Below are 16,352 nucleotides of genomic sequence, written 5' to 3'. Positions count from 1 at the left end.
CGTGCAGATTCACATTAAAATTATCGTAATTTAAGTGATTAATTGATTAAAATATTAAAATGAATTAAAATTACCTTAACTAATAACTAATTTCATGGTAATAGATAAGTAAAAATAAATATTACATGAGTTTTCTCACCCTTATAGACAATTTGTTAGCAATTCTCTAATTTAATTAAAGTACATTTATGAATAAAAAAATATGTTAATAACCGATCCAAAAAAGATTTGTGTCAAAATAACCGATCCAAAAAAGAACAAAAGGCATTGGATTAATCGTTAATGTCAAATCCTCCCACATTAAGATTACTGGTTAATGGATATGTTTAATGTCAAATTAAGCACTAAATAATCCACCATTGGTAAGGGACAAACATCATGATTATACTGCAAAATAGTAACTTCGAAAATGGGCAAGTTTGGGAAAAACGAGAAGGCATAAGTAACAGCTGGTGGTATTATTTTTCATAAGGAAAAGTACCGCAAGCTTACGTTGTGCTACCGCCAAAAGGCAAGACCAATTAAGCTATCAAAAAACATCCTTAACAACATAAAGCAGCTCTCCAAATTGCCAACGAATTCAAGAAATCTAAAATCAGTAAAAGCAAAGAAGCTTCCGAGGGTCGGCGTTTGAATTTATGGGGCATTTAAGCATCCGCAAATCTGCAAGGCGTCAAAATGTCTGGTCATACAACCACTTCCAGCATCACAAAGGGGATATGTTTGATTCGAATTAGATTTTGAACTTACCCCAGCTCGGAGAGCTTCAGATGAGCTTCCGCATAATCTTTAAAAAAGGCATCTTCATCCTAAAGAAGGAAAAATACATTAAGAACTCACGACTCTTCACAATGGTATGATATTGTCTACTTTGAGCATAAAGTATTATGGCTTTACTTTCGCTTCTCAAGTAGCCTCGTACCAATGGAGATGTATTCTTAATTTATAAACTAATGATCATTCCTTAACAGACTGTTCACACTATTATGATATTGTCCACTTGAGTGTAAGCTCTCATGGTTTTGCTTTGGCTTCCCCAAGAAGCCTTGTACCGTATTCTTTATTTCTCTATAGGAATGATCATTCCCTAAATAAAAAATCACGACCCTCTATAATGGTACAATATTGTCCACTTACTTTCCCAAAAAGCAAGATGTATTCCTTACTTGATCATTTCTTATTCCCTATTCCTTAAACAAGACATGTTATCAAAGCACTGACTAATCATTACTAAACTTCAAAACGTCGATATTTTTGTCAAGTGAGAGATTGATATACCGCAGCATATTTTTCAACAAGAGGACGGAAGACGGAATCGGCCAGAAGCGCCTTATCAGATGGCAGCTGAAGAAGCCCTTGCTTCTCTCCCGATATGAGCTCCCTGATAGGACGAACAAAATTGCCTAATATTCACAATGAATTCTGTATATTATCGAGATTGATTTCAGTTGGAAAGCAAAACTCACTTGAAGTATGCGTTGTCGAAGACAAGAGGATTGGATGTCCAAGGACCTTCATACCCAGATCGATCCTTGTGAGCTCTTCCCTGAAAATAAGAACATAGTCATGACCCTGCCAATAAAAACAGTTTTTAAAGACGCAATCAAAGAGATTCAGAAATGAACAAACCAGTGTGTGACCACCAGACAGAGCAACGATGTCCTGGTCACTTAGACCCATTGTGTAGAAAACTTGCCTTAGATGATCACATCCTACGAAATAATGGTTAGATTAGGTCCTAGTTCATTGTGCGTAGGGCTACAACAAATGGTTTAACATCAAAATTATGGAAAAATTCTAGCACTCTTATTAACATCTCGGAAATATTCCGCCATAGTTGGGGCAGTTAAACAAACTCTCATACGAGTTCTCTGCGGTTCATTCATCTGACCGTAGACTAGAGCCACCTTTGATTCTGCAATATTTTCTTCATTAATTACTCCGAATTCTTTCATTTCCATGTAAAGATCATTTCCTTCACGAGTACGTTCACCTACTCACCTACTTCTCCAAATACGGATACACCTCCATGAGCTTTGGCAACGTTGTTGATCAATTCCATTATGAGTACTGTTTTACCCACTCCAGCCCCTCCGAATAGTCCTATTTTTCCTCCACGTCGATAAAGGGCTAAAAGATCTACTACTTTAATCCCTCAAGAATCCTATATAATTCTTAAATGTTGCTGTCGTGATCACAAATATGATCTCTGAAGCTTTAGAAGAAATCTCTGAAGCTACTTCGAATGTACTAACCTTTTCCGGCATCGGGAAGGCGGCCTTCAGGCGGAGGCTCAGGCTTGTCCTGATGTCGGGAAACGCCAAGGAAATAATCAGCATTCAAATGAGAAGTACTAGATAACGGTGCTACATGAATGAATTCTTGCGGACAAATAAAATACAAGCAAAGCATATAACAAACAAAGCTAGCCAAAGAGTTCAGACTGAACAAACAATAGAACTATATGGATGATTATAGAAGAAAAAAAAAACAGATCAATAGGCTTGGCAATCAGAATTTCTATGAAGAAAACAAAGCAACGTTAAATAAATCTCTCGACGATCCGTTCATCTTTCGCGAAAAGAAAATTGACGAATTAGCAAACCATCACAAAAGAGCTTCAAACACTAATTACATCACGAACGTGATTCAAATAATGATAGCATAATCAGGAGTCACTGGTAGCAGGCAGCAGGCACTAAAAACAGTCAGACAAATAGAATCAAAACAAACGGATATCGTGTATGCTAAAGCTTAACGTACCACTCTGCCAGGATGAAACGGAACCTCGGGCCCACCGGTAATTTCAACAGCAACAACCCCGGCGAGCTATATAAGAAAATACAAACATTACACCATTAATTTTCTCTCGGTTTCACATTCAACACGACGATTTCAATTTTTCACAGTAATATTTCACGAAATGTGCGAAAATAAACGATCACAATAATAATGCTATACCTGATAGAAGTCACCGTATGAAAGGATCGGCACCTGTTCCTTAATCGGCTCCAACAGCTTAACAGCGATGTCAAGGCCATTGTTAGCACCATGTGCGAGTTCCGCTGCGTGCTTCATCGTCCCGAAGGGACCTCCCGTCTTAGACTTAGCATCATACGTTCCGGCAGAGTGCCATCTGCAATCACAAAGCCACAGTAAATCATCGCCATTGACAATCAACGATTCATATTCAATCATCATCGGACAGAGAAACCAACGCGAGACGAAGCATTAGAGGAGAGCAGTGCTTCTCAGCAACGAGAGCTCTAATCTTCCTCCTCGCCTTCACTACAGCCTTCTGGTATTCCTCGCTAACAGCCGGGTAGCTCTTCCCCATCACTGAGATTTTACAAACAAAAGAATTCAATTCGCAGAAACTGATTGATAAATCGATGAAATCGAACGAAATCAAAAATGAAAATCCAATGCCAACCTTGAAAGCACAAAATCAAACAAGCGAGCACTGGTCACAGAGATGGCACGAAGCAGGCACGGGATTGATATTTGATAGGTTGAAAACAGAGCTGAATGATTTAAAGAGCAACTGTTACATAATTTATAAGGTTCTAGTAGCTTAATTTTGGCCGTTGGATTTCCTTTTCGATCCTGCGGCTCTTGTTCGGCTTTTAGGATTGAATGGCTGCGATTGAATTTAGAATGCCCTCTGTACGGTCATGCAATATGACCGCACCGGCCGGTACTCGCGAGTAAACATTAGAAACAATAATAAAAGGTCAAAATTGAAATGACCGAAATGCCCTGGCGGTTGAGAGTTGTGGGGAGAGCGGATCCGGTGTCCTCATGTATGGATCCGGTTCTTTGCCGCATACTTCTCTGGGCCCGGTGGGCTTAATGTAACATCCAACTTTGTCCAAATTTCATTTTGGGCTGATTCTTGGGCCCATATGTTCAAGTGCTTTTACGTAACTGCCCTCCTTCCAACCCTCTATCAACTCAATCATTGCTTCATCAATCGATGCTAAACTTTTTTTTTCTACTATCAACCTATTTTTAGTTATATATATATTGATTTTACTTTCAAATTGTTGAAATTAGTATTACGATAACTATTTTCAGTTGATTTGTTTGATTTGTAATGAAAAATTATCATATCTAAATTTTTCGGATGGATTCATAATAATTTACCTATCCTAATAACAAAAAAAAAAAAAAAAAAAAAAAAAAAAAAAAAAAAAAAAAAAAAAAAAAAAAACTAAATTGTAAGTTAAATTATTTGAACTTATTCAATTTGAGACACCTAATATATTAACTTATTATCTACCATTACCTTAAATAATTTTTTTTTAAATCCTGAATTATTTACAAGATCTTGTTTAGTTAGATGAGTTGAATTGTGCATGAATAATTTGTCTAATAATTTAAGTTAGTTAGGAAATAATTATTCATAAATATAAATTTATTTTTGTGTAGAAGTTAAAATTTTAAATTTATATAATTATTACAATCATATTTTATATATAAAAAGAAACAAATACAAAAAATAATATTTAATTTAAAAGGTTTATATTAATATTAAATATTATATATATATATATATATATATATATATATATATTTGATTATTATAATTAGATATATTAAATAAAAATATATATTTAATTATGAGATTATATCATGCTATACATATTTAAATATATTATTGAGTGAAAATTCTTCCTATAAATTGACTATGGTCAAACAAAGAGTACACCAATTTTAAATATTTGGTAAGTTATTTGGGTATGTTTAGACTTAAAATTAAATTCATACCATATCAATTTAAGTTTATAATTTAATATTATTAAACTATATTTAATGAGATTAATGTGTTTTTCTGTATTCTAAAATAATGTATATGACCAATTTTAATATTATTAAACTATGTTTAATGAGATTAATGTATTTTCTCGTATTCTAAATATATGACCAATTTAGTTTTAGGCTATAATTGCACTGAGTATTTATTTATTTTTAAATTTAATTAATAGAGGTATTTGATATAGAAAATATTTTTGTATTAGTTTAATATTTTTTATAATTGTATTTTCATTTGAAATAAAGACTGAATTTTATGATTTTAAGAATTGAATTTATGATTTATATTTTAAATTATTTTTTGTCAAAGTTTCTAATAAAATTTTAGTTTGTTTTTAAATAATTATTTTCAATTTTTATTTAGTAGACTTTTATAACTATGAGTCTAATTATATTTTTAAAAATTAGGACGATTAAAAATAATAATAAAAAACAATTTATATATGTTTAGAAAAAAATGCATTTTTAGTAGTCACAGTCTTTTATAATTACAATAAAAATAAAAAAGGTATATATTATTTTTTAAAATAGTTAAATAAAAAAATTCAATAATAAGTAGACGTCAAGTTAAAAACAAATATTTAATAAATAAAAAATAATGATGTTTCTTTTCTAAATTAAAAGCAAAGTTTTATTTAAAAAAAAAAATGGTAAATGAGTTATTTATAATAGAGAGAAATTAACAATATAACAAACAATTTATCTATATCCGGAAAAAGTAAGCATGGACGTTGCTGTGGAAGAGCAGTCGCAGAGCCATTTTTGTAATTACTTCAAAATTGAAGGATGTTATTACAAAATTAATAATATTATTTTGACAGAATGCAATAGTGAAGGCAGCGGCCTAAAAAGCCATCCATAAACAATAGTTTCTCTCTCCCTCGGTCATCCTATTGTTCTTCTCTGTTTTGCGTCTTCGTTATCGTGCGCTTCTCGGACGATCTCAACCTCACAGATTCATTGCCTGCCTAATATCGATCTCTGTATGACGGCTAGCTCTAATTTGAAGCCATAATTCTGCAATCTGATCTTTCTCTTTTGTTCAATCTTTATTTTTGTGTTTTCAATCTTCAAGATCCCTAATTTTATTCATCGTTTCAATCTGCAATTTCAACAGCTATTTCTTTTGGTTTTCATCTAATTTTCGGCCACTTCTCTTATTTGATTCACATCGATATGTATATGCGTTTCAATTTTCGGTTTGTTGCATGTTAATGAATTTAGTTAGGTCTTCGATTCAATTTTTTTGTTCTTCGCGATTACTTGGCGTGTCTTCGATAATTTTTGGTTATGTTTTTATTTTGAAAATTGTTCGATCTAGAATTCTGGTATTTACAGTTTTCATGTGCTCTTCGTTGAAAATTGTCTTTTAGCTCTAGCACAATCGATTGACATAAGGTTTCATCCTTCTATTGTGCTCGTTTCAGTTAATAGACGGTTGTGGGGTTTATTTTATCTGTGTAAAAAAAATTTCGCGTTTATTGATGAAAGTGTGGGCATTAGATGTAGGGTGTGGCCATGAGTATTGTGTAGGAACATGATAGCATGTCTAATTAAATGTCAGCGAGCGCTGGCAGCACTTTCGCCTGTGTATGGTTCTCTTGTTCTTGTCACATGATAATTATTGATATAAATAACAAAATGTGGAATAAAAAATATTTTTTATTATACAGAACTGACTCTTAGATACGGTGAAGATTGATAGCATCCTCTAGTTTCCTGGGAAAATTATTGAAAGTTGTGTCCTGTGTACAATTAGACATCAGAATGAGTTAGACTGCTTTCTTCCTAATTTGTATATGCACTTAGTAGGCTTTTGTTCCATTCGCTGGTAGCCTTTCAGCTTTTGCTTTCATAATTATATTTGCTTTATTTTGTTCATAGCAACCATGAGTGACGGAGGAGAAAAGACTTGCCCCCTCTGTGCGGAAGAGATGGATCTAACTGATCAGCAATTGAAGGCATGCAAATGTGGATATGAGGTCTGGAACCTATACCGTAAATGTAGATCAGCAATTGAAGAGATGTGATCTCTTTGTATTTTACAAGTTCTATAGAAAATATATTATATTTGGGCTTAGATTATGGCGTGATAATAAGGTTTAGCCGAGTGTTGTAAGTTAGTAGCTTTCTCATGAAAATCAAAAGAAAATGATACTATGATATATTATGGAAAAATGACGATTTATTTATTTGATCCTACTTTTTGCGGACTTCTGTTTTTTTCTGGGTTTCATATTTTAATTTTAGTCTGACTTATAGCAATGTTTATTGATGTTTTGACACTGCTATTAAGTTTAGACAAACGTCTATCAGCAAAACAACCTTTTGGAGAAGTGTGTGCATCTTTTCTGAATTCCTTTCATGGAAGACTTATGCTTCCCACTTTAGATGTTGAGTTAGCTCTTACTTTTTTGAGAATTAGGGAACTTCCGTATTATATTTTAATTTTCCACAAGTTTTATGTATATTACTCGAGCTTCCAGTAGTTTATTATGGATATATCTCCATCTTTTCAATTTAAGAGTAGAATAGAATCTTAAATTTATGGCTACACCACTTTCAGATCTGTGTTTGGTGCTGGCATCATATTATGGACATGGCTGAGAAGGATGACACTGAGGGTCGATGTCCTGCATGTCGTTCTGTATATGACAAGGACAAAATTGTAGGCACAGCATCAAGTTGTGAAAGGTCATTTTCCCTAGTTATTTTCTATCTGCTTTTATTAACTAGGGGCTTCTTACAAATACCTGTGCTTTGGGAAATTCCTTATCAATTTTTTCCTCCTATGAGGTCGCAGATTATGGATCAAGTTTCTTTTTTTTTTTTTTTTTTTCCTATCAGAAAAAAATAATTAATCAGCACTGCATTAGTGTCTGACTAGTGTTTGGGTATAGTGGTCGGCAACTGTTTGATAGAGTTTTGTAATTATTCTTCTTTGCTATTAAATCAAAATGGGGCGTCTGTTACTAATATTATTTTAAATTTATTTTCCTGTATGGCCTGGTGTAAGATTAATTTGGGATTAGATTTATGTTAGCTTAATATTTGGTCTTTGTTCTTGTCTCGTTTCTCTTTTAATGACAAGTGTTAAGAGTGTTAAATCCCATTGCTAAGTGATGGAGTTGTTTGATGTGTACGCCTAGGCATAAACATTTTGCATTACTTTGTTATTGCTACCTTATTTATAATTCTTCCATTTGCATTTTTTTAGATAAATCTGTCCTTGATAATTGTTCTTAGCAGATTGGTTGCTGAAATCAGTGTGGAAAAAAAGTTTAAGTCACAAAAAGCAAAAACCAAATCATCCGAAGGACGGAAACAACTTAGTAGTGTACGTGTGATACAACGGAATCTTGTATATATTGTTGGGTTGCCTCTTAACCTGGCAGATGAAGATGTATGTTGTGCTTCTCTGTTTCTGAAACTATTGGTTCTTAAATAGATTTGTTTACTTTTGGTTCTGATGGGTTAATGGATGCCCTCTTATCATCCCTTGTGCAGCTTCTTCAGCGTAGAGAATATTTTGGTCAGTATGGGAAAGTTCTAAAAGTGTCCATGTCCCGTACAACAACTGGAGTCATTCAACAATTTCCAAATAATACGTGTAGTGTGTAAGTTCAAATGTTTTTATAGAATGCAAATCTTACATTTTTTTTTCCTGAAAATAAATTGTATTATTTATTTACATAGGTTATTTAACTTTCAGATAACTCATTGCATTTCAAGCTGCCCTTTTGGAACATTTTGTTTCTGGGCATCTGGTTTGTACATGAAGGCTGATTTGTTTAGTTTGAATTTTGGGCATTGAAATAATTCTTATTCCATGATTTACTAGAATTTTGTATGCTATATGCATACAAAAATATTTATTTATTTGTTGTGTTTTTTTCAAATGAAAAAAATATTTATTTCTTGTAATTTTTTTGGGTTAGATATATTACATACTCAAAAGAGGAGGAAGCTGTTCGATGTATCCAAAATGTACATCAGTTTGTCTTGGAGGGTAAACCTTTAAGGTGAGTGTATAAATAGAGCACATCTTGAATATTCCGACTAATGGATTGGTGAAAACTTTGTAATTTGCTATCTCTGGGTGCCTCAATTTTAGGGCATGCTTTGGAACGACAAAGTATTGCCATGCATGGTTGAGAAATGTGGTATGAATTTATAATTTTCTTCTCTTGTTTTTATAGTCATTCTAATTGAAAATTTTATAACTTTTACGTTTGCTTTGGATCATAATGTTATCAACTAATTTTTCAGCCTTGCTCCAACCCTGATTGTTTGTATTTACACGAGGTTAGTTCTCAAGAAGATAGTTTCTCGAAAGATGAAATCATTTCAGAATACACAAGGTGTGATAATCATTTTGTATTTAAAATTTCTGTTGTGCTTTTGGGATTTCTCTAATATATTTTTTTTATATTAAGATTCACTGCTCAATTAATTAATTAGTTATTTTTTAGTTCAAAATGCTAATTGATGTTTGACCATGAGTTATCAGAGAGGCTTGTGGAAAGATATATGATGTTTGACTACTTGAAGTGTGGAATGACATAGCTAGCAATTGTTTGCTCTGAATTTATTTCTCAGCTCTTTACCTTTTTCTATAATTAGATGAAATTTTCTACTTCTGTTGTCGAACCAAATAAAGTTATCCATCATCTCTTAAGAAATAGGCTATGGATGTAATACAAATCCCTATCTCTACCACAATCTAGTTTGGACTACAAACGCAATAGATATCCATATATATCTGTCTATAATTATTTCCCTCGATTCTCTCATTATGCTAAATTTGCAGAGATTGTCCAATGTTATACATTTTTAATCTTTTAAAATTATTTTATGTTTTATGACATATCCCGTCAACTAGCTGATACTTCTGCGTTTCAGAAAAAAAAAAAAAAATTGGTTCTTATGTTCCCTTCTACAAAAGAATATTGGAACTTGTAAAAGAGAAGACATCCATGGGGGAATTCCAACAAACATCAAACCTTAATAGCAATTTTAGCAAACAAGGGGAAGAATGCAGCATCCATAGTGTTAGCCTAAGTACACACTAAGAGGGGGGAGATTATGGAAAATGAAGCCTCCATTGCATGATTATGCAAGTGATCAGCTTTCCCTAATCCAAATCTAAAAGAACACTTGATTCTAATAAACCACACTAATAAAAGGGGATAAAATCCATTTCATGATCAGACAAGTAATACTATTACCATGATTGTTTTGTTGTTACTGTTATCATTGTTTATTGTTGTGTTTGGATGACTCTTGCTATTTGGCTTCTTGGAGACTTTATGTTTTGGTTGGATGATTAATTAACTTATGTAGTTGTATTAAAGGAATAGGGTGCAACAAATTACTGGTGCCTCAAACAGTATGCAACGGCGTTCTGGGAGTGTCTTGCCTCCAGCTTTGGATGATTACTGCAATAGCAATTCTTCAAATGGGAAACCCATTGTTAAAAACACTTCAAGTGTAAGACATCCTAAACTTGTATTGCTAAAGGAACTGTTGATGTTTCTTTCATATATATGTTATACAGCAATAATTTGTTCTTTTAGTTTGATATTTGGTTATGTTAAACCTCATAACATTTGTTAGATTAACGTTTTTGTGTTATCTATCTATGTATTAGTAGAGATTTCCATGGGGCGGGGCGGGGACGCTTCCCTGTCCCCTTCCCCGTGAAATTCCCCATTCGTTTTTGTGGGGACCGGGTTCCCGTGGGTAATCTTTCCCATTTATTATTCTTTTTAAAAAATAATTATTTTTAAGTTTTCATTTAACAATATAATCTTTATTAAAAAATTGTAGAAAAAAATCATAAATAGATATATTTCACAAGCAAACATATATATATATATATATATATATGTACTACCAACAAAATTTCTAAAAATTCAAATTTTTAATATTACAACATAGTCATTAGTTTAAATATTACAATTAGAGTCTCAAAAGTAACTAATTTATTTTTTAATATTGCCTAGAAGCATATATATATGTGTGTGTGTTAAAAATATATTTATACTAAGCAGGACAAGGACGGGGAATGTAGTTCAACTTGGTTAAAATTTTTAATCCGAAGAACATTCTTGGGGTGACAGTCTATTACGTATTATTTTGATAATACAAGTAATACATTCTTGGGGTGACAGTCTATTACGTATTTTTTTTATCATATAAGTAATCTTGACTGTCGGGAATAATTTTAGAAACTTTTGTGACATAGGTTATCTTTCTTTTCATACACTTCTCTTTCTATTTATCACAAATTGGTTCACACATGTTATCTATAGAAAGTTTTGTATCCAAAAGAGTTAAGGTTTTTATGTTTATATGCTTGAATAATTTTGTTAACCAGAATACTGGTAGCACCATTAGAGGTTCTTCTCCAAATGAAAGCTCAGATAAGTCAATTGCTCTACCAGCAGCTGCGTCATGGTACATGGATGTTTATGTTTGCACACGTTTTAAAGTTCTCAACTTTATTTAAGAGGTCACAAAACACATGTTATTTCTGTCAGGGGGACCCGAGGCTCAAATTTCCAAGCACCTGCTACAAGTTTATCAAGTTCAAATGGGCCTTCCAAACGGTCCGATGCTGCTAATAGCATATTATCATCTTCCCCTTCAGTTGCAGGTATTTCTTCGGCTCCTACATTACATAGTGAAGCTGCAAAGAGACCTGCATTTAATGAGAGTCGCACTTCTAATAATGCCAAAGGTCACCAAGAATCCTTAAAATCTTTGAAACCTCCTATTAGCATGGATTGTCAACCTTTTTCAACAGACAGACATGATTCCCCTGAGGAGGTGCCTACTTCTGTATCTTTGAGTTATCCAGGGGCTGGAATTCCAGCCACCAAGGACAGTCAGAATGCAACGGCTTTGTCACCGATCATTTTGACTAATACTCACCATACTGAGGATTCTTGCAGTTCTTGTCCTGAAGCAGGAGATACTTCTGATGGGCTAATACAAAATCTGAGCTCAACAGTTATCATCGATAGGGATAATAGAGATGATCAATCTGGTCTAAGGCCAAATTCTTTAGTCTCTGATCATGATTTGATTAAAGCTTCCAGGGATCACCATAGCTTACAAGAGCAATTTTCTTCTGGGCAGTCTAGAGTAGCACCTCTAACTTCTACTGCTCGGAAAGGCGATGATTTGGTTAAGGCCATGTCTTTTTCAAGAGAAGAATGTGATTGGAGATCAGATTTCCAGAGAGAGGTGGTAAATGCAACTGAATTGGAAGAGGATGTGATATCTTTTAATAGTCAGAGGCTCAAGGATCCAGAGATTTTGAGCCCTTCAACTCGGCTGCCTGGCTGGGCTTCTACATTTCATGCTCTGAATGGCTCTACCTCTCATCCATTGTGGTCAGATGCTGTCAACGGGGCAGGAACCAGTTTGGCATCTGATTTGTCGCTTGTTGATAAACAGTTCAACAATAATTCATCTCTACAGTCATCTAGCACCCCTCCTGCATTTAGCAGTCACCTTGAGAATGGAGTCAATACTTCTGGGCAGTCTTTGCAGACTTTAAGACATATAGTGGCCAATGACACTACTAATTTAAATGCTGGTACACATTTTGTCGAAAACCAACTCAATGATAATTCACATTTCCGTGCATCTAACGTTTCAACTGCTATAAATAGCAACATGGAGAATGTGATCAGGTCTTCTGCTGCTACTGATATGCCTCATGGAAATTCATTTTTACTTCACAATGAAGGCAGAGGGAGGCACACGGGATGGTTGTCTGGTGACATATTGAATGCCAATAGCAATAGTTTTGTAGATAATGGTGAAAATAACATAATCTCAAATATACTATCAATGGACTTCAACATGTGGGATAACACATTAACATCCCAGAATTTGGCCAAGTTTTTGGGTGAAACTGACAAACAGTCTCTAAGTTCTAGGAAGGTGCAAAACAACAATCAGTCCAGGTTCTCCTTTGCCAGGCAGGAAGATTCTAAAGGACAAGATTTCAGGATACAACCTTCTGTTGATATAATTGGACAGATGCAAAGGAATCAGTCTTTGAGGCATGATTTCTCTGAAGATGGAAATGTGCATTTGGACAAGTTTCATAATAGTGGTGGCTTCTATTCTAACAATTATGATGGATCAGTAAACCATTCAAGCAGCCACTCTATTAATTCCTCAAATAAGCTCTCTGGTGAGTGTTCATATTTTAGATAAGTTTTCAGATATTTTGGCTTCTTTTTGTTTTTGAGCTTTCTTATTTAATGGTAGTGTTTGTCAGATTGTTTTCATATTGTCTTAATTTTCCATTGTCTTTATATATTTTTTCTTTGCATTGTTCTTTCATGTTAATGGGTAACGTGTCGGTATGGAAATCTCTTCTTTGTGCCCGTTCTTGGGATTCAGATCACCGGAACCAAATTTCTCCTGTTTTGATTTTTTTTTCTTTTCTTCAAACAGATGCTTCTACATTCAACGTAAAGTCTTATTTAGCTTCTTTTGATTCATTCATCTATTTATCAGAATTAAAGTATTGTCCCTCATATTCAACATGCTCTCTGAAGTTCCCTTTTGGAACCAGCTGTTTTACCTGTTTAGAATAGAAATCTCCTCACAGACTCTCTTTTGCAGCCGTTTCGAGAGCTCAAATTTCGGCTCCACCTGGCTTCTCTGTTCCAAGCCGGGTGCCCCCTCCTGGTTTCTCTTCCCATGACAGAGTGGATCAAGTTTCTGACTCCTTCTCTGGTTTGTGTGTTTTTCTCAGCTTATTAAAGTTATATTAAAATTCTTTTGTAACTTTTGTTCACTGGGTTAAATTTTCACCTTTTGATTCAGGAAATCATCTTCTTGATGCTTCTTCCTTATTGAGAAATTCATATCATGAAAATCAAACTGGAAATAATGTTAGCACGGGTGATATTGAGTTTATGGATCCGGCTATTTTGGCAGTTGGTAAAGGGAGGCGTCAGATAGGTCTTAACAATACTGGTTTAGATATTAGGACACCATATTCTCATTCATTAGGTACCTTCGATAATGAAGTGAGTCTACAGTTACTGATGCAAAGATCTCTGAACTCCCAGCAGAGGTATTCTGATGTCCGAGATGGTTTCTCTCATCTCGGGGATTCCTATGGTATTTCTTCGAGGTATGCGGACCAGTCTCAGGTTAACAATCTATCTAATTTTGCACAGCTGTCCCTCCAAAATTCTAGAAATGGGCTTGTGTCACATGGCCACTGGGATGGAGGCTGGAATGAGGTTCAAGGTGGAACCAATATTAGTGTGGCAGACATATTGAGAAATGATAGGCTTGGATATAACAAATATTATGCTGGTTACGAAGACTCAAAGTTTCGCATGCCCAGCTCAAGTGATCTATACAACAGGACCTTTGGGATGTAAAATTTGGTGAGTTTAATGATGTGAGTGCCTAGATTGGTGGCAGCATTTGAGCGAAGGACTAGGAAATTAACCTTGTGAGGTCCATAAACGTGTAGCCATGATATCGTGGGAGATTCATAGTCCGGCCTTATGGCTTCCTGATGAAGATTTGTGCCCCCGATGGAATTGGATTATGTTACCTCCAGGTAAGGGTGTATCGTTAGTATATTTTTCTTTTGTTAGTTACTCTTCCTTCCTAAAACAACTTTTTTTAATTGAATAATTTTGTTTCTTTTATCATCTTCTGCCCGTTTCTTATAATCCCCCCTCCCTCAACCCAAGTAGGCAAACTCCTGTGTTTGGGCTTGAAGAATGTTGGTAGGTTGGATAACCCTATTTTTGGAAGAGGCTATTATTTACCTTCTCATTGCCTTGTAGTTAGTAGTTACTATTGCGTGCACATGGAAACGTATGGATTGATTGGAGCTAGCCTTGAAATCGTTCCTCTATTTTTTTGTGAATGCTTGCTGATTTGTTCTACTTGTTCCATTCGTGTCTGTGTAGGTGTGATATCGCTCACGCGTTTGTATCCCGGCAAGTTGTATATTGGCAACTATTATTTGACAGGAAGTTGTAAATGTCTGTCAATCTGGTAGGGCGACCCTACCTCCAGCTGTTGAATAGTTTGTTCCTTGGTAACAGCGAAGAGTAAAAGAAACTACTGTTTAAGGTTGAGATTGGAGTTCCTGAACTGCATAAGGCTATATGTAAATCAATTCGAATGTACTTTGGCCTCATTGGGTGATAATCATTCCTCCCTCGGGTTATTACCAGTGCAATTACAATGAGGTGGAAACTTGGTTCATTACCGCTAAAGTTGACCCGTCACGGTGGCAGCACAAACTTGATTCTGGCTTCACCGGGAAGAACGTCGACCTTGCCTCTTTTATGAATCAACTAATTGGGTGGATCAAATCCTTTGACTTCTCCACTTCCTTCCAAGTCAAATACCCAAGTATTAAAAAGTGCCCGTACGGTTGTATCGACCAAAAGCAAGATCTTATGAATCTTCTGGTATCACAGTATGCATGCTGGATGAATACCTATAAACTTGTATTGCCATAGTTTTCTTTCTTTTTGGGAGAAATTGAACAATATTCTCACTCGAATTGCCAGATGTTTGATTAAATGAAGTTTGGGGTTGCTCTGTCTGTTGGATGGACGAAGTGTGTTCTTTTGATCCGTAGTGGAAACTGAATAATGTTGGATCAGGTGATGGCATTGAGCAAGGCGTGGCAATGGATTACACCACCTTCATCAACAGATTTTATTAAATGGCGGCTTGTTGTATCAAAACAACTGAGAGTTTAAATGTCATAAATAATTTTGAAATATTTGACAGATGGTAATTGATAGAATGGGTTGTCCAATTTAGTGGTAAGTAAGTAGTAGGCGACCTATTGAAAGTGTTCGTGTGGTTAAAATATATGCAAGGAAAATACACTATCCAACAGTAATGGAGTGGGGAGGATGGTGTCCTTAAATGAGGTGATGGCCACTTGCCATTCACGAAGAGACAGCCCAATCAGGCTTGGATTTGGACTTCTTTGGCCGCCAATAGCAATAGTAAAATTATTCACAGCCCCCATCCTTTTCTTCGATATTAATATTTCATAATTTATAATTTATTTACAATCTTACCCTCTTTTTTTTTACATTTATTACACCAACGGCAAGGATGGTGGGGGTCCCACAAATGCTTTACAACTTCCCCTCCCAATTGCCAACTGGGGTGTCTTCTTCTGCTCCACAAATTATATGTATTTAATATTCCACAAAACAAATAAAAAAAATAAAATAAAAAATAAAAACAATAAAGGAGACCCCACAAAGTGGTATTAAACCAAACAAACCAGGTTCTAGGGGGGACCCACTGATGGGCTATAGGGGAAGGGCCGAAACATCCAAATGGGCTTGGGCCCACCACGTGCCCCAAGGCCCACTTAATAGGAGAATCTGTGGTTGTGTGGCAGCTGTGGCCATTTAATCCTGGCCGTCAAAATCATTATGTGAGAGAAAATGAGAGCAGAGTTTTCATTCCATGGGAGTATTATTTAAAAGGGCAATGTTTGAGGA

General features: G+C 34.9%; 2 protein-coding genes across 3 annotated transcripts; one reads left to right on the top strand and one right to left on the bottom strand.

Annotated features, from left to right (window-relative positions):
* Positions 1-439: 439 nt before the first annotated feature.
* On the bottom strand, positions 440-3,518 carry LOC111499924 (L-ascorbate peroxidase, cytosolic-like). Its single transcript, XM_023151655.1, has 10 exons — positions 3,434-3,518; positions 3,219-3,339; positions 2,962-3,136; positions 2,764-2,829; positions 2,256-2,304; positions 1,630-1,712; positions 1,467-1,546; positions 1,279-1,381; positions 751-809; positions 440-663 (listed from the first exon to the last, which is right to left on the bottom strand). The coding sequence occupies exons 2-10, from the start codon at positions 3,335-3,337 to the stop codon at positions 648-650; spliced, it is 750 nt and encodes a 249-aa protein (XP_023007423.1). The 5' UTR covers positions 3,338-3,339; positions 3,434-3,518; the 3' UTR covers positions 440-647.
* Positions 3,519-5,647: 2,129 nt separating this feature from the next.
* Positions 5,648-15,442, top strand: LOC111499922. Of its 2 annotated transcripts, none has more exons than XM_023151652.1 (14): positions 5,648-5,798; positions 6,700-6,797; positions 7,382-7,509; positions 8,065-8,218; positions 8,323-8,432; positions 8,754-8,837; positions 8,930-8,978; positions 9,085-9,176; positions 10,176-10,305; positions 11,195-11,274; positions 11,358-13,027; positions 13,465-13,578; positions 13,669-14,422; positions 14,781-15,442. In XM_023151652.1, the coding sequence occupies exons 2-13, from the start codon at positions 6,705-6,707 to the stop codon at positions 14,235-14,237; spliced, it is 3,273 nt and encodes a 1,090-aa protein (XP_023007420.1). In that variant the 5' UTR covers positions 5,648-5,798; positions 6,700-6,704; the 3' UTR covers positions 14,238-14,422; positions 14,781-15,442. The 2 variants fall into 2 exon arrangements, with proteins under 2 accessions (XP_023007420.1, XP_023007419.1); XM_023151651.1 differs by having other exon boundaries at positions 10,170-10,305.
* The last annotated feature ends 910 nt before the right edge of the window (positions 15,443-16,352 follow it).

The sequence above is a fragment of the Cucurbita maxima genome, unplaced genomic scaffold, assembly GCF_002738345.1.
Source record: "Cucurbita maxima cultivar Rimu unplaced genomic scaffold, Cmax_1.0 Cma_Scf00027, whole genome shotgun sequence".
Lineage (NCBI taxonomy): Eukaryota > Viridiplantae > Streptophyta > Magnoliopsida > Cucurbitales > Cucurbitaceae > Cucurbita > Cucurbita maxima.
Note: the sequence above shows the minus strand (reverse complement) of the source record. Positions and strands in the feature narration are given on the sequence as shown.

Coding starts and splice junctions, on each gene's coding strand:
- LOC111499924 (XM_023151655.1), bottom strand. CDS start 3,337: ATGGGGAAGAGCTACCCGGCTGTTAGCGAGGAATACCAGAAGGCTGTA. Junction 3,137..3,218: donor CCTCTAATGCTTCGTCTCGC/GTTGGTTTCTCT, acceptor TTGTGATTGCAG/ATGGCACTCTGCCGGAACGT. Junction 2,830..2,961: donor CATACGGTGACTTCTATCAG/GTATAGCATTAT, acceptor TTTCTTATATAG/CTCGCCGGGGTTGTTGCTGT.
- LOC111499922 (XM_023151651.1), top strand. CDS start 6,705: ATGAGTGACGGAGGAGAAAAGACTTGCCCCCTCTGTGCGGAAGAGATG. Junction 6,798..7,381: donor CATGCAAATGTGGATATGAG/GTCTGGAACCTA, acceptor CACCACTTTCAG/ATCTGTGTTTGGTGCTGGCA. Junction 9,177..10,169: donor ATCATTTCAGAATACACAAG/GTGTGATAATCA, acceptor GTTGTATTAAAG/GAATAGGGTGCAACAAATTA.